Source organism: Leucoraja erinacea, chromosome 5, assembly GCF_028641065.1.
Source record: "Leucoraja erinacea ecotype New England chromosome 5, Leri_hhj_1, whole genome shotgun sequence".
Lineage (NCBI taxonomy): Eukaryota > Metazoa > Chordata > Chondrichthyes > Rajiformes > Rajidae > Leucoraja > Leucoraja erinaceus.
Window position 1 is genome coordinate 27,509,462 of NC_073381.1, and position 22,403 is coordinate 27,531,864.

At 40.6% G+C, this 22,403-nt stretch overlaps 1 protein-coding gene across 1 annotated transcript in view; it reads left to right on the forward strand.

The window, feature by feature from the left end:
* The window catches only part of LOC129697067 (kinase D-interacting substrate of 220 kDa-like), an 80,543-nt gene that overhangs the window by 18,871 nt on the left and 39,269 nt on the right, over positions 1-22,403 (forward strand). Inside the window, 5 exon segments of the mRNA XM_055635282.1 lie at positions 8,017-8,194; positions 15,534-15,698; positions 18,463-18,660; positions 20,473-20,638; positions 21,970-22,121. Coding sequence (XP_055491257.1) covers positions 8,017-8,194; positions 15,534-15,698; positions 18,463-18,660; positions 20,473-20,638; positions 21,970-22,121 — 859 coding nt within the window.

A 22,403-nucleotide genomic window follows, 5' to 3' on the forward strand; every position in this document is an offset into this window, starting at 1 on the left:
ATAAGAGAGCCATTTAACCACCCACTGGAAATATTGTATGGAACTTCAATGGTTCAATTCAATGGTTCAATGGGACTTTATTGTCATGTGTGAAATGCAAGCACACAGTGAAATTATTTTTTTACAAATAGTCCTGTAGAGTTTAAAAAGGAACTGCAGATGCTGGAAAATTGAAGGTAGACAAAACTTGAAGTCTGAAGAAGGGTTTTGGCCCAAAACGTTGCCTAGTCCCGTAGAGTATTCCCATTCCATTAGCAATTGTACAGAGATGATCTACTGAGCCCGCATACAACAGATGCCATGTTTTGGCACAAATTTCTAAGTTCAGTCCACGTTCCAGATATGAGTGGTGCCCAATTCAGGCTGCCGAAGGCTTCCCTTTGCCTTCCTTGGTTAGACAATAGGCAATAGACAATAGGTGCAGGAGTAGGCCATTCGGCCCATCGAGCCAGCACTGCCATTCAATGTGATCATGGCTGATCATCCCCAATCAGTACCCCGTTCCTGCCTTATCCCCATATCCCCTGACTCCGCTGTCTTTAAGAGCCGTTTCTAGCTCTCTCTTGAAAGTATCCAGAGAACCGGTGTCCACCGCCCTCTGAGGCAGAGAATTCCACAAACTCACAACTCTCTGTGAGAAAAAGTGTTTCCTCGTCTCCGTTCTAAATGGCTTACCCCTTATTCTTAAACTGTGGCCCCTGGTTCTGGACTCCCCCAACATCGGTAACATGTTTCCAGCCTTTAGTGTGTCCAAACCCTTAACAATCTTATATGTTTCAATAATATAACCTCTCACCCTTCTAAACTCCAGAGTGTACAAGCCCAGCCTCTCCATTCTCACAACATATGACAGTCCCGCCATGCCAGGAATTAACCATGTAAACCTATGCTGCACTTCCTCAATAACAAGAATGTCCTTCCTCAAATTAGGGGACCAAAACTGCACACAATACATCAGGTGTGGTCTCACTAGTGCTCTGTACAACTGCAGAAGGACCTCTTTGTAGGTATGTTACAAAACCTACCTTCAGCGGCGCTGCAGTTCTGTCACAGGCCGTGTGCGCAACTTTGCCGTCTTTGGGGGGGGGGGGGGGGGGGGGGGATTATAATGCATGTCCGAGATATATTTCTCCGGCTACTACCTAATGCTGAATAATCGTTCCGACTGCTGTTCTGTGAATTTTTTTATAAAAAAACCGTGGGACAATTTAATGGCTGGAGTAAAATAAAAAAGTGACTTCTAACGCCGACAACAGGACGGATCTCCCGGACGGGACAAAACATAACATAAGTCGTATATTTTACATATAAACTTGTACATGTGTGTCCCTACATAACGAGAAATCCCTGGGAATGTCTTGAGTTATTTTAAGACCTGACACCCCTACTGCTCTGCTTAAATTAATTATAGCATAAAATACTATGCATATATTTGCAGATGTAATCATCCTCTCCTGTCACAATAATGTAGCGAGTGACCTGTTGCGCTAACCAGCGTCAGGAGGATAACTACCTAATGAGGTCCGATCAAAGCTAACAATGTAGCTTGAACCCCCTGGTTCAAATAGTGTTACATAATGTCAATCTCCCATACTGCATTGTATTTGTCCTGGGACCTGTGTAACAGATATCCTTTACTAACTCGATGTCCGAGGTGAACCCAACAACTTAGACCTCGTTAGCTGCAGTTAGTCTGATGGAAAGCCCCTTGGCACAGTTAATGATCCTATATTCAATATTGTCAAAGACCATTTAAATGAACTGCAATAACTCAGAATCTGTACTATTTTAAAATCTAACATGAGCATTAAACAAACGCTTCCCATCTCCTGAAGCAGCAAAATACCGCTTTTTGGTACCATTCCAGCACTGTGAATACATACAAAAATAGGCATGACAAACCTGAGCCGTAAGCAGTCTGTTGAGAATCTGTAGAACATATATTGATTTTATCATGCAACGGCTGATCTTTCAAGCCGCAGGCTGGACCAGCAAATTACGTTTAAATAACCATATAATGTTGCATTATTATTATTCCCGACAAATCGGGAATCAAACTGCATAGGCCAATTCCACAGCTGGAACCTAAAGCGACTTTTGTTGACTCTATTCCAAGACCCGACTCATAAAGCAAATTTGGAGGAAGACATAAAAGACCATTCCTAATGCTTGTAGCGAGAATGTATCTTTTGCCACTGTTATGCCACACATTTTGCAACCTTTAATTAGCATGAAAACAATATATCTATATTCGGTGTTGCATTAAATCAGAATTTCATAAATACTGCGTGGTCCAACACCCATTCTGTGTTGTCATTGATCTGTACTTAATGATATTCCAGTGGCAAATTAGATTATATACCTTTTACAGGATCTTTTCCCTGATTGCACCCTCGTGCTTATCATATGCCACATCTTAGTGTATCAACATGAAGTTGAGCATGCCCTTATGCATATTCACTCAATCACTCTTTAACACATAATGCACTTAGGGTCTATAGATAGTTGATACCAATACTGAAGAGTTAATAACTCATTGCAAATCTCCTGCACCTCAACTAGAGATGACATTCGCATGTTCCCACCTTAAGCCATAGCATCTTTTTTGCAATATAATGACATATTTATTGATCAACTACTGGAGCAATGCTGAATACTGTTTGTCCATCATAGTGGCTTTCTTAGCTTCAGCTGGCAATAGCAATTTGTATTATCAATGATCTTCATGACCCTTATTGTTTGTCATTAAGCATGTTGTCAGTTCTCCCAAATGCACAGCTGCATCACATCTATTACATTGTCAGTTAGTCTAATGAATAGGAACTCCTTTATAACCACAAGGCTGTTCCAGGTTTCTATTGATTGCAATCTATTGCCCAGGGCGGAGTCACATGGCAACTATCCATTTGATAACAACCTAATTTACTGGATAGGAGAAACCAATTCCTCAATTAGCTTGAAACTGAGTGGATTTTAGTCAAATACAGCATCAAAATATAATCTAGACAATACATCACAATTGTTTTTAAACTCTGAGTAGTCCTTTGAATGATTTATTGTTATCATACTGATTAACTTGCCTCATCATAACAATGCCTTCAAACATCTCTGATGATCATTGTACATGGCAAAACACCTAGGAAATCAGTTTGATCACCCTTCTTTCTTAATGAACAGGCCACACCTGCCATCATTTCGAGTCTGTCCCGACAATAACTCTGGCCCGGTTCTGATAATTCTCACATGTCCCAAGACAACTCTTGAAGGCAACCTGGCTAAAAATACTGGACCTGGCTCAACACTCTTCTGGCCAAATTCCAACCTTCTTGGAATACTAGTATTGTCCAGTTACCTGGTTAAAATGCCTCTGAGTAGATGACAATGTCTCAGTTATTTGTGTGTTGCCCAACCAATTGTAAATCTTACCAACTTGTTCGTGGTCACTTAGTTGTAGAGTAACTCTGGTCAGCTTAATGCTGCTACCAGCTTCAGTGAACCGCTTCCTGCTGATGAAGCCGTGGGGTGCGTTTTCCCCCTAAACTATGTGCTTTGCCCTTCAGGTTTTGCCTGTGGAATATGTCTCACCTGAATAGAATATTCGGCGGGTTGCTCTAACTCCCCTGATAGTGGTGTTCACTGCATTGTTGTAATGGCAACCTTGCTGCCAGAATCGTACCTCTGACATGTGCCCTTCATTCCTTGAGGTATGCTCCATGCTATACCCTCAGCCTCGACATCAGATTACACTGACCCGGCATGTTCTCCTCTTCCATAAGGGAGACATTAAGCAGCCCTACTACAAGGCGCTGCTGGCATGACCTCTCCAACAGGTCTACCCTTCAGGGTCAGAAAATGTCCCGGTAAGCACACCTCCTCCATGAGGGAGACATCATTGCAGCCCTTCTCCAGGTGCTGCTGCCATACATTTAAACAGCCCTATACAAGGCGCTGCTGACACGGCTTAGAGCAATAAGTCGGCACTGCCACATATTCGGCATCCCCATTATGCAGCCCTGTTACAAGGCGCTGCTGGCAAGGGCTCCCCATCTGCCCAACACTGCCATATCTCCTGATGTTAGGGTGTATCTATGTTGAGCCTCCTCTCAATAAGGCTCCATCCTTGCCAACTTCCACATTATTTATTTTTACCGGAAAGGAACCCTCCTGGCACCAGGACTGACCACTTGGGTCGATTTCCCCCATATCTTGGGGACCTCTGCGGTCTGGGCACCGCATAGCTGGTGGATTTTCCCTCCCCTGGGAATCCCAACACCCTTGTATATTACCGGAGGGAAAACCCCTACCGGCCCCAGGGCTGACCGTTCCGGTCCGTTTAACCCCTTTCCTGGGGACCCCTGCGGTCTGAAACCCGCATAATTACTGGATTCCCCTACCCGGGAACCCCAGCCTCTATATGTATATTGGGGGGGAAAAAAACCTCCCGACACCCGGCATTTATATTTATATCCCGTCCTACTGGAGGTCCTCTCCACGGGAACCCCAGGATTAACTTTCATATCGGAGGGAAAAGCCCTCTATATTGTCGGAGGGGAAACCCCTTCCCGACTCCAGATCTACTCATATCGGGGGAAAGCCCTCACGGCCTACTGGAAATCCCCTTCCTCGGGACACCCCCGCATAAATTTTATTGTCGGAGGGGAAACCCCCTCTCGGCACCCGGCCTGCTGGCGGTCACCTCCACGGGAAACCCCAGCATAAATATTCATATTGTCGGAGGGGAACCCCCTCCGACTCCCGTTCTACTGGTGGTCCCAGAATAAATAATCATATCAGAGGGAAAATGCCCCCTCGCACCCGGCTTACTGGAGGTCCCTTCCCTGGGAACCCCAGCGTTTCTCTGCCTGTCGGAGGGAACCCCTTCCGGCACCCGGAGCGCCTGTAAGCCACTGACCACCCGTCAGCGACCCACTTCGTGAAACCCGACAACCCCATCTACCCGCGCTTGGCGGCAAGAACCAAGGTTTCCCCACAGCCCATAGCTGGTTCCCTCGTCAGGCCTCACGAATCCTCCGGCAGGAAACCTCTGGAACAAGGGGTTCTGCAGTGAATAAAACAGGTAAGAAAAACCAGCTTACCTTGTCTTTAAACTTACCGGGCTGGGGAGCTGTTGGCCCAACTGGTCGTCCTGCACCAATGCGTCTGACGTAATGACGCACGTGCGGCTGAACGGGCCATCTTCACGTAGTCACTCACATGACTCCGAAGTAAAATAACTGAAAATTCATTCAGTTCTCTTTTATGAAAGTTATGGGCTTTTGACTGTCCTCGATCACAGCTTCTGAGTTAAGTCAATGGAAAAGCAATAGGGAACAAGATGCTAATTTCCGCGTATGAAAATGGCCATAACTTGTTTAATACTGAAGATATGAAAGTGAATTAGGTCTCAAATTAAACTTCTTTTTATGCTTTATCTGATGGGATAAATTGCAGACTTGTTTTTTAAAATCTCAATATTTTGTAACGTTGCTACTCTTTGCTCCTATATTCGATTCCTCTTGTTATAAAGGCCAACATGCCATTCGCTTTCTCACTGCCTGCTATACCTGCATGCTTACTTTCATAGACTGATGAACAAGGACCCTCAGATCCCGTTGTACTTCCCCTTTTCCCAACTTGACGCTATTTAGATAGTAATCTACCTTCCTGTTTTTGCTACCAAAGTGGATAACCTCACATTTATCCAGCAATTGACCAGCAACAGACGTCCGCTCCTCGCCCGTCCACCTTTGTGCCCAGGAAGGGCCTCCTGCAACCGACCTTGAAGGCGCGGTAGGCCAGACCCCACTTCTCTCCTACTAGCCTCAGTTGTCTCCCATCGCATTTGTTGCCATCACTGGCTTCCTCTTTCCGGTCTCTGGCCTTCGGGGTACAAGCAGCAGCGGCTCGGCAGGCTCCACTTCCAGGCCACGGTCCTCAGAACATGGGCCAACTCGGCAGCGCCCCCTGCAGGCTACGGTCCACCGGGTCTTGCATTTGGCTGCAGTCCGCTGGGTCTTGCGTTCCGCCCTTGTTCACTGGGTCTTCATTTTAAATCGTCCTTCTTTTGCCAACTTTAAAGTATGCAGACTTTAAATTATGTTCCGGATGTATTCTTCCATACTAGACAATTTTTGGTGAGTGGCAGTTAATTTTAGGGAGGTTAAATCTGTATGCAGTAGGGCTTTGGATCATTTGCAGGGACAGTGAAAGAGGATGTCATTTTGATTCCTTTCCGAGAAGTGCTAATGTATAGTTTGTAGATAGCTATTGTGTATCCCTCAGAAGTTCTGAACTTTCCAGAAGGTGACTTGCCAAGTGAGAAACTTGGTGCGATTAGAAATCTTTACTCACAATAGATGAAAAAACAGAGCTTGGATAAAAATCTGAAACTTGAGTGTATCTAGATTTTGACCATTCTCTTATTTGGGAGAGAATAGGGAAGTTAATTTCCCAGAGAATCCAGTTTGTGGTGAATGGAGATTTCCTGAAGGAAAGAGGGCAGACTGCTGGTGGCCTTATTGAGTAAGTTAATTGTGGTTGAATGATGCAACACGCATTAACTGGTAATCTATTCTCTATTAAAACCAACATAAATTAAGTTCTTGCTAAGCAAGCTTGCATTAAGAACCATGCTATGGAAATGGAGACCACAATATTTGGAAGTTACAATTTATTTGGAACAACAAATCAATTAATCCAGGCCTTTCTTCATTCAACTTTAATGTAGCCTATTATTCTTTCCTTTGGGATGATTGCAGAAAATGATATTTGAAGATCAAGTTCTCAGACCTTGTACATAATCTATGGACTGCTGAGAAAAGTTGATCCCTATCCTCCTATATACTTCTGAGACTTGGACTATTTACACCTCAAGGCACTAGAAGAATACCACCAGTGCTATTCTCCAAATTCCCTTGTACGCAAATGAACTGATGTTTTTCTCAAAAAATGATTTCTCTTAACCAAGTAATAAATCCAAGTTGGCTCTGCCCAATATTATTTTCCTAAAAAGAGATACAAAGTGCTGGAATAACTCAATGGGTCAGGCAGCATCTCCGGAGAACATTGTCCATGTTTTCCAGAGATGCTGCCTGACCCGCTGAGTTAGTCCAGCCATTACTACATGGCTCTTTTTATAAACCAACATCTGCAGTTCATTGCTTCTCTATTATTATGATTACCATTTAACACAAATCCATATTTGGAAAAGTATTTTGAAATATTCTACATATTTTTTGGTGACTGGATGTTGAACTATCTATTGAGTACTGAGTGGCCTCCCGGCTTCAGGGAACCATGCACACTCCTGACCTTGGGTACTGTCTGCAGAGTTCCAGAATCTCGTAGTGACTGAAGTCTGAAGAAGGGTCTCGACCCAAAACGTCATCTATTCCTTCGCTCCATAGATGCTGCCTAACCCGCTGAGTTTCTCCAGCATTTTTATTTCCCCTCGTAGTGATTCATTGTTTTTCTCAGGTTTCCTCCCATGTTCCATTGATGTGCTGGCAGATTAATTGGCTACTCCATATTACTCATTTATGGCAAATAAAAGTCTCAAAGCAGAATGGATGGATATGTGAGAAAGAATAAGTTCAGTGGTTGTAGAGAAATGAGGGAGAATGGGACTTTGCCATGTTTAAAGTGGGAAACTGAGACCAGGTGAGTTTAATGGGAGTGTAAAATAGAACTGGTGAGTTTCAGGTTGTACATTTAAATCTTTCAAACAAGCTGAAATTTATATGCACTCAGGACGGCAGCTCCTGCTGCTAACCTACCGATGTTCCTGACCCCTGGTATTCACAGCTTCATCTCTCATTCTGGCCACAAACTCCGCTTGCACTCTGGACTTCTGGCTCAGAATCTGGACCAAAAAGGGAGCTGGATGCTAAACTATTTGAATTTACAAACAACTTGACACTGAATTGTTTGAGTTTTGCTGTATTCTAAATATCTTTATGTTAAACTGTTTAAATGAAAACATATGATTTGAAAATATTTAATTGTCAATGGTTTCAGAAAGGGGACACTCCACTTCACATTGCGATCCGTGGACGAAGTAGAAAATTGGCAGAACTGCTCCTGAGAAATCCTAAAGATGGACGTCTTCTATACCGCCCTAACAAAGCCGGCGAAACCCCATACAACATAGATTGCAGTCATCAGAAAAGCATTTTGACCCAGATATTTGGAGCAAGTAAGAATTTTGCTTGGTTATGTGCAGTAGTTAGATATATAAAAGGAAAATGTTTGAATTGTTTAATTTAAATTATTTTGCTTCTCCAATGGTTATGGTTAGTGCCTGGAACAGTGCTGTGTTGTATAGATGAAGATGGCCTGTAGCTGATGGTTGCTAAGTAAGCCAATGTCAACTACAAAAATCTTTGACTTTATTAAGATTAAGGGTGGAGGGAAAAACATTAGAATTCTGGATTGCTATTTAGTCACTATTCACTTGCGATTCTTAAATATACTCTCTTTGGCTGTGGCTAATCAACAATTCTAACGGGTAAATTATTTTGATAGACAAATTGGAAGAAACCATAATGCATGCAACTGTCAAAAGGAAAGTGGGCAGTGACTGAGACTTTGGTCTATAACCCTTTACATTATTCAGTTGCTTTCTGAGAATCTCTCTAAGTTTTGAGAGATTGCCAGTCTAATAAGTAATGGATGTTTGAATCATTAATCTTCCTCCTCTTGTTGCAAATATCATAACTGTGCACAGAAGTGGATCTGCCAGAATATGTTGGTAAACTTGAACTTTGGATCTTGACACCTTCTGGTCAGTTTTCTATTCCTGTCCCTGCTTTCAGTTTCTTGTTAATATGTAGACCTGCAAAGAAGGAAATTCAGATGATTGTACATACAGAATTCCAGGCAAGTTGCCAAGCCCTGCTGAATGTCTTAGAGTTTATTTTATTTGTCTTGCATCAGACGAATGTGCATTGAAAAGTTAATTTTGTATTGTTCTGGTAATCCATTATGGGCCACTTTTGATTAAACCTGAAATAAAGATGGTTAGTGTTGCATGTGTTCTAGTTATCCTGCAATTGATATAGATGTTGGTAATAGCTGGAAGATCAAAAAAAAGTATATCTGTAAAAAAATCAAATATTTTGGGTCCTGACTATAACTACAAAATTAGTTTTGTACAAAAGTTCAAAATTTGTCCAAAACTCCCTTGGCCCACAATGTCTGTGCAAAACATAATGTCAAGATAAACTCATCGCATCTGCCTCTGCTTGGTTCATGCCCCTTCATCCCCTGCATAATATCCTCTTAAATGCCACCATCACACCTATATCACCACCCCTGGCAGTGCCTTCCAGGCACCCACCACTCTATTATGTAAACAAAAAAACTTGCCCTCCACATCTTTTTACACTTTGCCCCATTTCACCTTAAAGCTATATTCTCTAGCCTTTTAACATTTCCATCCTGGGGTAAAAGCTTATATACTTTTGTCAGATCACTCCTCAACCTCCGGCATCCCGAGAAAACAATCCAACCTCGCCTTGTATCTAATGTCCCCTAATCCAGACAGCATTCTGCTGAATTTTCTTAATCTTAACCCTAAAAATATTGTGTCATTCCCTTTATTGACACTATTTGACAGGTGATAATAACTAAATTAAACTTCGTAAGTGGCCTTTGGTTTCTCTTGGGTGGTAAACTGGAGGCAGAGCAAAATGTAATACAAACATTTCTCCAAATCATCTCTGCTATTTAGAAATAAAATGTGTGAAGAAAACTTTGAGAGTGCTTCAGTCGCCTTTTGGTATTAACTCAGTCTGTCCATTGAATTCATAGATTTCCAAGGAAATAAAATGGTTTCTTTTAAATTGACTATCATTGCAATTTCTGTATGCTTCAGACATTTTGGACGTTTATCATCATTTTAGTTTCAACTATTTAAATGAATGGATCTGGATTTAGTGTTTTTATCTGCAATGTGATCCCAATTGTGGGACATAAATTCTTAAAAATAGTTTTTTGAGCATTCTCTATCCCCACCCCCTTGACATAATGGTAATGCATTTGAGGATACAGCTAAGGATACTTGTTTCCGTAGTGGGTTTTTTGTTTGCTTTGTATTTTAAAAGTTGTTTTACTTTTATAATTTTCAGCAAATAAATAGAGTACTGCATGATCATTAACCAGTTCAGAACAGGAGGCTTAAAAAAAACAGAATAGATAAACAACAGCCACAAGATGTCTGTAAACTCCAGAAAGAACAGGCAATGAAGTATGGAGTCTTGAATGGATAATAAAGAGAATTCATGAAATCTCCTGGTTGACTGATTTGTTATTAGTTATGTAAGATATCTTGGAAAACCAGGTCAAATCTTCACTTATTCCAGTCAGAGGAAGAAGAGAAAAATGTGGAAGAGAAGGCGGTAGCGTTAACAAAGGGAGGTGAGAAACGGACAATTTTATCTGCCATAAAATAAAAACAGAAATGTTGGCTTCAGCTACTGGGGAGAGGAGTAAGGTAGGGAAAACAAGAAAAAGAGGGAGAGAGAGGAAGTAAGAGTCAGTGTGTGCCTGTGTACTGCTTTTCTGTTACAATCTAAGAACTCTCTATGAATTATGCACGTACAATCAATGCATGCAGTTCTGGGGCTTGGCTTGATTTGGGTAGAACAACTTTTTATTGCTTACAATGCTTAATTTCATTAGTAGAAAAACTGGCTCCAGAACACATCACAGACATGGATTCCAGAGGTTAGCTGTGAGTGAACTTCCTTAAATATCAAGACAGCATTAACACACTGAGGAATTAAAGGGCTTCAGTAAAATTGAAATCAATGGGAAATTAGTAAACTCTCGCCTTGGTAACATGTATAACATGGTTTTTGGAAATGAACAATTTCCACACCAGGACACTACTACAACAGTTCCTTATGGAAATACATAAGGTACTAGAGGAACTCAGCAGGTCAGGGGCATCTGTGGAGGGAATGGATAGTTAACGTTCAGATTGGGACCCTTCTTCGGCACTTTGTGTTTTATTCAATATTCCAATTTCTTTAGGAAGGAACTGTAGATGCTGGTTAACTGATCTCCTGGTCACCAAACACTTTAATTCCCCTTCCCATTCCCATACTGACCTTTTGTCAGAGTGAGGCTAAACGCAAATTGGAGGAACAGCATCTCATATTTCGCTTGGGCAGATTACAACCCAGTGGTATGAATATTCATTTCTTTAACTTCAAGTAACCCCTGCATTCCCTCTCTCTCCATCCCTCCGCCACCCAAGTTGCATCAGCTTCTCGTTCTCACCTAGTAAACAGCTAACAATGACTTGTTTCCTTTATCATCGTTACTTTTTTGCATATCTTTCAGTAATTTGTTCTATATCTCTCTGCCTGTCCCACTGAGTTACTCCAGCATTTTGGGTGTACCTTCCAATACATGTAGTTCCATGTGTCTCCAGCTCCACAGTGATGCATTTTCACTGCTGTCATCACAACTACCTTTACCTTGATCTTCATCAGAAGAACACAAATTAAGATATTCATTCACTGCATGGGGTTTGGTTCCTTCTGCAGCTTCTCAGATCATGAAATAGTGTGCTGCATGAAGCAGGATCTGAGCAATCGGGCAGATTAGATGGCAAGTAATGTTCATATCCCACAATCCCAGGCAATGACAATCTCCAATAATCTCCAAAAGTCTTTCACCACCACCTTGCCCCAATAAGTAGCATCACCAACATCACATCCACCATCAACAACCTTGCATTTGCCGCTAACAAGGATCTTGCATTGACCAGCCATATAAATACTATGGTCACAAGAGGAAATTAGAATGATTTGCCCCTTGATTCCCCACTGCCTCTGCACCATCTCGAAGTTGCATGTCAGGTGAGTATTCAATTGGCCTGATTCGTAGTTCCATCGATATCTGTAAAGATCAACGTCATCCAAGATGGCTGATACATCATCCACCCTTACTAAATGTGCTGTCTATTCACCACTACTACGCCAAGGCTGCAGAATATGCAACTAAAGCATGATGTTGAATTACATCTTTTTAATCAACTATATAATTTATATTTCATGGATCAGGACACGTCCTCTTCTCTGTTCCAATAGCCCGAAGGATTTTAAAAATGATCATTGGTGCTTGCACGTTTTTCTTCTCTGAGATGTATTTTAACCATGGTTTGGCAATCTGTCCACTTTTAAAGATTCTTGGATATACTTTTTGTTTATTACTTCTAATACTTCACAATTTTTCTTTGTGTCAGTATTTACCTCCATACATAAACCCTCCTTTAAAGACAGGCAAAATATGCTCCTATATTGGTGCTTCATAGAAACTATACATTCTCACTGTTATAGAGTATTTTTACATGATTTTATATTTTATCTGCCAATAACATAATTTGTGATTATATCTACCTATAATTTCTCATGCACCCTCATTGCCTTTCTAATTTCAGTCTGTATTTTTATGTTGCACATGTCCCAGCAGCCCTGAAATTTTTTGTACGTTAGTTAAGCATTAGTAATGATCATCTGTCAATATTGGCAACAATTATTAAAATTGCGGGAGGCCTGAAGATATCCCATAAAAAGATGCTGGTAAATTGATCATCCAAACGATCTGATCCCTGAGCCAAATTATTGCAGTTCAACAATAAAATTAGCATGTACCTGTCCTTTTCATAGAAATAGGATAAATCTATTGTAGAGAATCTCTGAAACAAAATAGAAAGTGCCTGAAATACTCAACAGATCAAGACAGCTTTTAATGAGAAAGAAGCAGCCAATGTTTCAGGTCAATGTTTAACATGTTTCATGTTTAGCGTACCTGGACTTTCAGAAAGCATTTTATAAGGTCCCACATAGGAGATTAGTGGGCAAAATTAGGGCACATGTGCTGACATGGATAGAGAAGTGGTTGACGGACAGGAAACAAAGAGTAGGGATTAAGGGGCCCCTTTCAGAATGACCGGCAGTGACTAGTGGGGTACCGTAAGGCTCGGTGCTGGGACCGCAGCTATTTACAATATACATCAATGATTTGGATGAAGGGATTCAAAGTAACATTAGCAAATTTGCAGATGACACAAAGCTGGGTGGCAGTGTGAACTGTGAGAAGGATGCTATGAGAATGCAGGGCGACTTGGGAAGGTTGGGGGAGTGGGCAGGTGTATGGCAAATGAGGTTTGATGCAGATAAATGTGAGGTTATCCACTTTGGTAGCAAAAACAGGAAGGCAGATTACTATCTAAATGGCATCAAGTTGGGAAAAGGGGAAGTACATCAGGATCTGCGTGTCCTTGTACATCAGTCTATGAAAGTAAGCATACAGGTACAGCAGGCAGTGAAGAAAGCGAATGGCATATTGGCCTTTATAAAAAGAGGAATTGAATATAGGAGCAAAGAGGTCCTTCTGCAGTTGTACAGAGCCCTAGTGAGATCACACCTGGAGTATTGTGTGCATTCTTGGTCCCCTAATTTGAGGAAGGACATTCTTGCTATTGACGGAGTGCAGCGTAGGTTTACAAGGTTAATTCCCGGGATGGCGGGACTGTCATATGCTGAGAGAATGGAGCAGCTGGGCTTGTACACTCTGGAGTTTAGAAGGATGACAGGGCATCTCATTGAAACATAAGATTGTTAAGGGCTTGGACACACTTGAGGCAGGGAACATGTTCCCGATGTTGGGGGAGTCCAGAAAATTGGGCCACAGTTTAAGAATAAGGAGTAAGCCATTTAGAACGGAGATGAGGAAACACTTTTTCTCAGAGAGAGTTGTGAGTCTGTGGAATTCTCTGCCTCAGAAGGTGGTGGAGGCAGGTTCCCTGGATGCTTTCAAGAGAGAGCTAGATAGGGCTCTTAAAAATAGCGGATTCAGGGGATATAGGGAGAAGGCAGGAACGGGATACTGATTGGGGATGATCAGCCATGATCCCATTGAATGGCGGTGCTGGCTCGAAGGGCCAAATGGCCTACTCCTGCACCTATTGTCTATTGTCAATAACTAATTCACGATAACTGGAAGAGTCAATGAACTGAAACATTATCTCTGTTCATGCTTCCTTATTTAATATATGGCATTCACTGCTATTATTGCATGAAACCTATAAAGTTAGGTTGTTATTTACCAAACCAAGTCTGAATATTGTCCACTTCTTACTACATGTGAAGGTGGACTGCCTCTTTTTTTAGTTTAGTTTATTGCCACGTGTACAGAGGTGCAGTGAAAAACTTTATTTGCGTGCTATCCAGTCACAGAAAGACAATACATGATTAAAATCGAGCCATTTACATCGTTTAGATACATGATAAGGGAATAACGTATAGTGCAAGGTAAAGCCAGCAGAGTCCCATCAAGGATAGTCCGAGGGTCACCAAAAAGGTAGATAATAATACAGCATTGCTCTCTGGTTATTTGTTGAATATTCTTTTTGTTTATTATTATTCTGTTATTTGTGGGGTTGTGAATAAAACTGAACCATTTGTAGTCATCAACAAACATCTCACTTCTGAGAGGTCACATATGAAATAGTTGAAGTATATTTATTATTGGGTTTTTTTGTTGCGTGCTAACCAGTCAGCGGAAAGACTACAAGATTACAATCGAGCCATTCGCAGTGTACAGATCCATGATAAAGGTTGGATATTGTCTTGAGACAATTGGGTCATAGCAACTTTTTGTACTAGATATAATTCCTCTCAGTGGAAAGATTTCCATCTTTATTCCTTATTGACTTCTTAATACAAAACTGAATTCAAAAATGGCTTGGAGTCAAGAGCAGCCACTTTCACCCGACAACTCATCCGTTCTCAGGCTTGGGCTGGCATGAGTTCTGGGGCCAAGTGAAGTTGCTGATCTTTTAGGCCACTACGTGAGAGATAGATGCTTGCGAACAATGTTGGCAACATTTCTTATCAGTTTGAACATTGGTAATAGACTGATTGCTAGATAAAATTCTGCTGTGTCAGTTAGATGCCGGTGTTTTAACTTTGTTGGAATAAGTTTGTTAATTCTCATGTGTTAGTTTTTCATACTCGAATTGAGATTTTGTTGGTCACAAGTAACTGCGAATGCTGGAAACCTGAACAGAAATGTGCTGGGGAAACGCGGGCCAATCAGCATCTGTGGAGAGAATGGGCAGGCGTTGCTCGCCCTGAAATGTCATCTGTCCATTCCCACTACAGATGTTGTCTGACCCCCTGAGTTCCCCCAGCATTTTGTGTTTTGTTGGGGTCCGTAGCTTTTATTATTTCTGGTATGGTAAGTTTTTTCTTGATGGCCTATGTCATTTTCTTCTGTAACGTTTAAATTTCTTAACTTTCATTTATTTTACCCTTCAGCCAACCCATGTATTTCCCTTCACCCTCGTGCTATTGTAACTGTTTCTTTCTCTATAGTCCATCTTTTCTTGTTAAATTTCTACAGGCTGATTGATATTATTCACTGATCACTGTGCTTTTTGATATTGGTATGATAATGACAATTTATTTGATACTATATATTCTGATTTAAAAAAAAAAAACTTTTTTAAACAATCGCAGGACATCTCTCACCTTCTGAGACGGACGGAGATATGCTTGGTTATGATCTGTATAGTAGTGCATTGGCAGACATCCTAAGTGAGCCAACAATGCAGCCACCTATTTGCGTTGGTCTTTATGCTCAATGGGGAAGTGGAAAATCATTTCTTCTGAAAAAACTTGAAGGTAAACAGCGATGGTACTTTTACTGAAGTTTAGTGATTCATAAACGTACACTTCCATCTTCCACAAATGTAATTTCAATCATTCTTCAAATCATTGAGATTATATATTTTTAAATATTTGTTCTACTTTCAACACTCTTGTCAGGTATTTTTTGTAATGTGTGGAGCTGAATGACGTCATTCCACCTTTCTGTGTTTACCATATTAATATTTTCCCTTCAGCATGATCATTTACAAATATTGTGCAATGTCTGGAAATACTTAGCTCACCTAGACTATGCAGGACATAATCAAAGATTATATTACACAAAAGCATGGCTAACCCTGAGATGTTATGTGTAGCCTGTGCATCACATTTTAGTAAGGAGTGCACTGTAGATTTACCTTTGTGGTAATTTGGCTCCATGGGTTAAACTGCAAGGGAAAGTTACACAAAATATTACTTGTATTTGTTTTAAGTTTGAAGAATAAGGTGTGAACTGATTGTGTTCTTAAACATATTAAGGACAATTGATAGAATAGATTGAGATAATGTATTGTATAATGTATAATGTAATGTAAAGGTTGAGGCTATATTTAACCTATGTTTAAGGCTATGTGTAAAAATTTAACCTATGTCAGGTTGTTTAAAAATAATTAAATCCAAGTTTTTCAGGAATAAAGTTTAGAAATACCTTGATATGCAAATATTTTTATGAGGATATTGCCAGGATTTGAGGGCCTGAGCTATAGGGACAGGTTGGACAGGCTAGGACTGTATTCCTTGGAGCATAGAAGGATGGGAGGTGATCTTAGAGAGGTGTGTAAGATCATGAGGGCAATAGATAGGGTGGATGCACAGAGTCTTTTACCCAGAGTAGGGGAATCAAGAACTGGCAGGCAGTGACTAGCGGGTTACCGCAAGGCTCAGTGCTGGGACCCCAGCTATTTACAATATATATATTAATGATTTGGACGAGGGAATTGAATGCAACATCTCCAAGTTTGCGGATGGCACGAAACTGGGGGGCGGCAGTGTTAGCTGTGAGGAGGATGCTAGGAAGCTGCAAGGTGACTAGGATAGGCTGGGTGAGTGGGCAAATGCGTGGCAGATGCAGTATAATGTGGATAAATGTGAGGTTATCCATTTTGGTGGCAAGAACAGGAAAGTAGACTTTTATCTGAATGGTGGCCGATTAGGAAAAGGGGAAAAGCAACGAGACCTGGGTGTCATGGTACAACAGTCATTAAAAGTAGGCACGCAGGTGCAGCAGGCAGTGAAGAAAGCGAATGGTATGTTAGCATTCATAGCAAAAGGATTTGAGTATAGGAGCAGGGAGGTTCTACTGCAGTTGTACAGGGCCTTGGTGAGACCACACCTGGAATATTGCGTACAGTTTTTGGTCTCCTAATCTGAGGAAATACATTCTTGCCATAGAGGGTACAGAGAAGTTCACCAGACTGAATTCCTGGGGATGGCAGGACTTCCATATAGAATACAAGGGACTCGGCTGAAGAGTGAGGCAGGTAGAGATACAGAGAGAGTTCACCAGACTGATTCCTGGGATGGCAAGACTTCCAGGAAAGACAGTATTGCATACTCGCTTGTACTCTCCTAGAATTTTCACCATAGAAACTTAATTCTTGGGATAGGCAGGACTTCCATATGAAGTCCAGAAGAAAGTGAACTGGGACCCTGGGGCTTCATTGTACTCACTAGAATTTGAAGAGGGATGAGGGGGGGAATCTTTGAAACTCACTAGAATTTAGAAGAGATGAAGTTGGGCCAGAGCAATCTTAGATGAACTTACAAAATTGGCTTATTAAGAGGGAGACAATGTTCAGGAAAGATCAGCAGAGTATGGAGAGAAGGCAGGTACAGGGTACCGAGTTGGAGATCAATCATATTGAAGGGGGGCAGGCTCGAAGGGGGGAATGGACTCAAGCAGAATTTTTATTTCACACAGAGTGGTGAATCTGTGGAATTCTCTGCCACAGAAAGTAGTTGAGGCCAGTTCAATGGCTATATTTAAGAGGGAGTTAGATGTAGTCCTTGTGGCTAAAGGGATCAGGAGGTATGGAGAGAAGGCAGGTACAGGATACCGAGTTGGATGATCAGCTATGATCATATTGAATGGCAGTGCAGGCTCGAAGGGCCAAATGGCCTCCTGCACCTATTTTCTATGTTTCTATGGAGGACATAGGTTTAACGTGAGAGGGAAAAGATTTCATAGGAATCTGAGGAGCAACTTTTTCACACAGAGGGTGATGGGTATATGGAATGAGTTGCTGGGGGAGGGTATTTGAGACAGCACCTGCAGCATTTAAAAGACAGTTGGACAAGTATATGGAAATGAAAGGTTTAGAGGATTATGGACCAAAAACAGGCAAGTGGGAGTAGTGGCACCTTGATCAGCATGGGCAAGCTGGGCCAAAGGGCCTGTTTCTATGCAGTATGACCCTGTGACTCGGAGAGCTGTAGACATTTAAATACTTAAATGCATAAGAAGCAATGGAAATGAAGCCAGGTGCAAACATTTAAATCTGATATTGGTTCATTTTTGAATAGCCAAAGGTATTATGGGATATAGAGAAAAGCGTAAGGAATTGGAATTAATTCATAGATCACCTGAAACGGTAGAATACATTTGATGGGCTATTTCCATGTTCCTGTATCCTGCAGAACCTCTGTAATAAGATTTTTTAAATTTGATAAATAATTTATTTATGTTAGTTTTCTGCAGCACAGTCCTTTCTTACATCCTTATTCTTTTTCTTACCCTTAGATGAAATGAAGACTTTTGCTGGGCAGCAAGTGGAAGCCCTTTTCCAGTTCTCTTGGCTGGTGGTATTCATTACACTCTTGACCTCTGTGGGAACAGGCTTACTGCTTGGCTTTGCAATTGATCTGAAGCTTGGCATAGCAGTTGGATTGAGTTTACTGGCACTAATTTAGCACTTGGAATGAGTTTACATATTTTTTGGTATGTTAACATCACATCACAGAATATCAGTGGTATTATTGCTACTGGTAATGAGATACTGTTATATTGCCTTGCATCACAATTGATGAGGAGGGAAGGGGTTGTGATCTGTGGAAATGAGGACTCGCGTCTTCCCCTATTTCCTGGGTTATCCTTGTAATGCATTTCTTTATTATCTGGCACCAAAGGGTTAACTCCAATTACTGGGAAATGTTGTGAGCAACAGGAATATATCATCAATAGTTCTGATAAATGACCAGGTTATATGTTTGATTACATCCACCTTAACAGACAGATCGGGTTTCACCAGTGCTTCATTTGAATCTCAAATGTTCCAATGCAGTGAAGAAAGCTAATGGCATGTTGGCCTTCATAACAAAAGGATTTGAGTATAGGAGCAAAGAGGTACTTCTGCAGTTGTACAAGGCCCTCGTGAGACCACACCTGGAGTACTGTGTGCAGTTTTGGTTTCCTAATTTGAGGAAGGACATTCTTGCTATTGAGGGAGCACAGCATAGGTTCACGAGGTTAATTCCCAGGATAGCGGGACTGTCATATGAAAGAATGGAACGACTGGGCTTGTATTCACTGGAATTTAGAAGGATGAGAGGGAATCTTATAGAAACATATAAAATTATTAAAGGATTGGACATGCTAGATGCAGGAAATATGTTCCCGAATAGTTTAAGAATAAGGGGTAGGCCATTTAGAACTGAAATGAGGAAAACCTTTTTCATCCAGAGAGTTATGTATTAGTGGAATTATCTGCCTCAGAAGGCAGTGGAGGCTGGATGCATTCAAAAAAGGGTTAGGTAGAGCTCTTAGGGCTAGCTGAATCAAGGGACATGGGGAGAAGGCAGGAATGGGGTACTGATTGTGGATGATCAGCCATGATCACATTGAATGGCGGTGCTGGCTCGAGGGCCGAAAGGTCTCCTGCACCTATTTTTTATTTATCTATGGTACAGCCTTGAAGTGCTGATATAATTTACTGACTAATTGTGGTGAGGCTTAAATTTGAGAATTGAGTTGTACCACTCTCTGATGCTGCTGCAAATGTTCAAACAATAGCAATTAAAAATAATTCTGATTCATTCAGTTTGTCTGAAACAATTTAGAAACCCATTGTATTATAATTCACTCGTCCTAAACCTTGGAAGAGCCAATTTTTTACACAGCCAATTTCAAGTTCAAGTGAGTTTATTGTCATGTGTCCCTGATAGGACAATGAAATTCTTGCTTTGCTTCAGCACACAGAACATAGTAGAATTTAAGAATTCTATGCTGACATATATTTCATAAAGTGGTCTCTGTATAAGAAATGTATCCTGTTCACTCCAAAATGGATTTTACGACCCTATGAATATATGTTCCAGAGATCAGAAAAGTAGCATCTATGCGAAATCAGACACGGAAAGTTGTCACATCTGGTCCTTTCCCATCTATTTAATTAAGACAAACTGTCAATTAAAATACAACCTATTCCTCCTCCATCTATGATGCATCATTCCAATCTTTGTAATTCTATAAACATTATCTGCTAGCGGCAATCTTCAATTGAATTTTTTTCAAAAATGCTGAAGAAAGTATTTGCTTCAAAAAAGCTGAATGAAGTACTTATTTTCTAAAAACTGTTTGAGCTTGTCGGCTGCCTGAGAACAGAAAGAGACATTTGGTAACAATATTAATGTATTTAATATTTTCATGGATATGTTATACTATTACACCTCACAACTGTTAACATTGCTCTATAATTTAGATTATTGTCATCTTTCTTGGTTAGTAATTTTTTTTACTTTTTATTGTTCAAAGCAATTATTTACTTTGGCGGTCGGCAAGAAGGAGAAAATTGGAATTGGGCCTGGGTATTGAGTGCCAAACTTGCTCAGCAAATTAGCTACCTGGAGCTGCTGCTTAAATTAATGTTTGTAAATCCACCAGAACTACCAGAACAAACTTCCAGAGCCTTACCTGTCAGGTACAAATCAATGTTCACTCTACTTGATATTGATTTCTATCATCTTTGTCTTGAATGTTTTATAAAATTTCCAAACTATTTTTAGTAGTTTATTTGCTCTTTGTTTACTCTCCACATTTCATTCAAATTCAGATTCAGATTCAAACTTTATTGTCATTGTGCAGTGTACAGTACAGTACAGAGACAACGAAAAGCAGTTAGCTTTTCATTTGAAGGAAAATCACTACATCAAGGCCATTTTAAGTTAATTCTCATATTCTTGGATAGGTTATTAGCATAAAGCAAAAGGTTATGTTAAATTTGAAATAAAAGCAGAAAATACTGGAAACATGCAGCAGGTCTGGTAACATCTGTGGAAAGAAAATGAGTTTATGTTTTGGGTCCGGGGCCCTTGGGTCCCTTGTCAGAACTGCTAAGTGTTTCCAATGTTTTCTGCTTATATTTCAGCTTTTTAACATCTGCAGTTATTTGATTTTCATTTTTTTTAATACAATTAAATGCATAATTATATCTAAATGCATGAGAACAGGAATTAGAGTAAGGAAATGGGCCAATACCACTCACATCTTCCAACTTTATTATTTATAAATTATTTCACATCAATTGGACATAATTTCATTTGAACCTTTCCACCTTGTGATATGAATAAAGTCTTATGTTAGGCTACTATTGCTGATTAATTATTTTGTTCTGAATGTGATTAAGGAGAGCTTTAGACTTTATGGGTATAAGATTACTGAAATCCCTATGGTTTTGAACAGTAATTAAAGAACCAGACAATTGGCTAAATTAGGCACAAAGTGCTGCAGTAAATCAGCAGGTGAGGCAGCATCACTGGAGAAAAGGAAGTGAGAAAAGGATCGACCCTTCCTCAGTGAAAGTAGGGGGTGGGGGTGGAGGGGAGGTGAAGAGCTGGAGGTAAAAAAAGCACAGGACCATTCTGGGCTGGCCATAAATTATTTTTCTAAGTATGTTAAAAGCCTGTTGTTGTCTCTGGAAGGTGTTTCTCAAGAGGAAAACAATACGAGACCTGAGGAACTGGTAAAATGACTAGGGTCGAGGAAGGTGGGAGGGGAGTATGAGTAGAGGTTATTTAAAATGTTGTATAATCCAGCATCCTCAGTTCCTTGTTTCTACGTATGCTAAATTGTTTTATTGTCCAGAAACATCTATATCATTATCATTTGGATTACTTTATTGCTGTACTCTTCACCCGATTCTAATTTTCCAGTCAAATAAGTCTGTTTAAAAACATTCAAATAGAAAAAAACATTGTCCTGGATGATTTAATATGTTTCATTTACTTTAACCTCTTCTTTTCTGTTTAAAAGGTTTCTTTTTACAGATTACAACAGATTGTCCAGTGTTGGCGGGGAAACATCGATGGCTGAGATGATTGCAACTCTTTCAGATGCTTGTGAAAAAGAGTTTGGTTTTCTGGCATCAAGACTTTTCAGAGTCTTCAAGACTGAAGATACACAAGGTATGAATCTACTATCAAAATCTTGCCAACTGAAACAAGATTGTTACTAACAATCATATTTGATCTTGATGAGCTTTGGACAAGTCAGCATTGAATATTGCCGCCTCTATAACATCCTCAACTTTCCCACTTACCCCAGCTCATCGTTGCTGGAACCCTCAGACTTAGCTTTTGTTTTCTACTGTTAACTATCCCAGCGAACTCCTGGCCAGCATCCTCCGATGTCCCATTCACTCAACAATTCTTCACCTGCTCACCCAGATTAGTTCCTGACTAAATGGG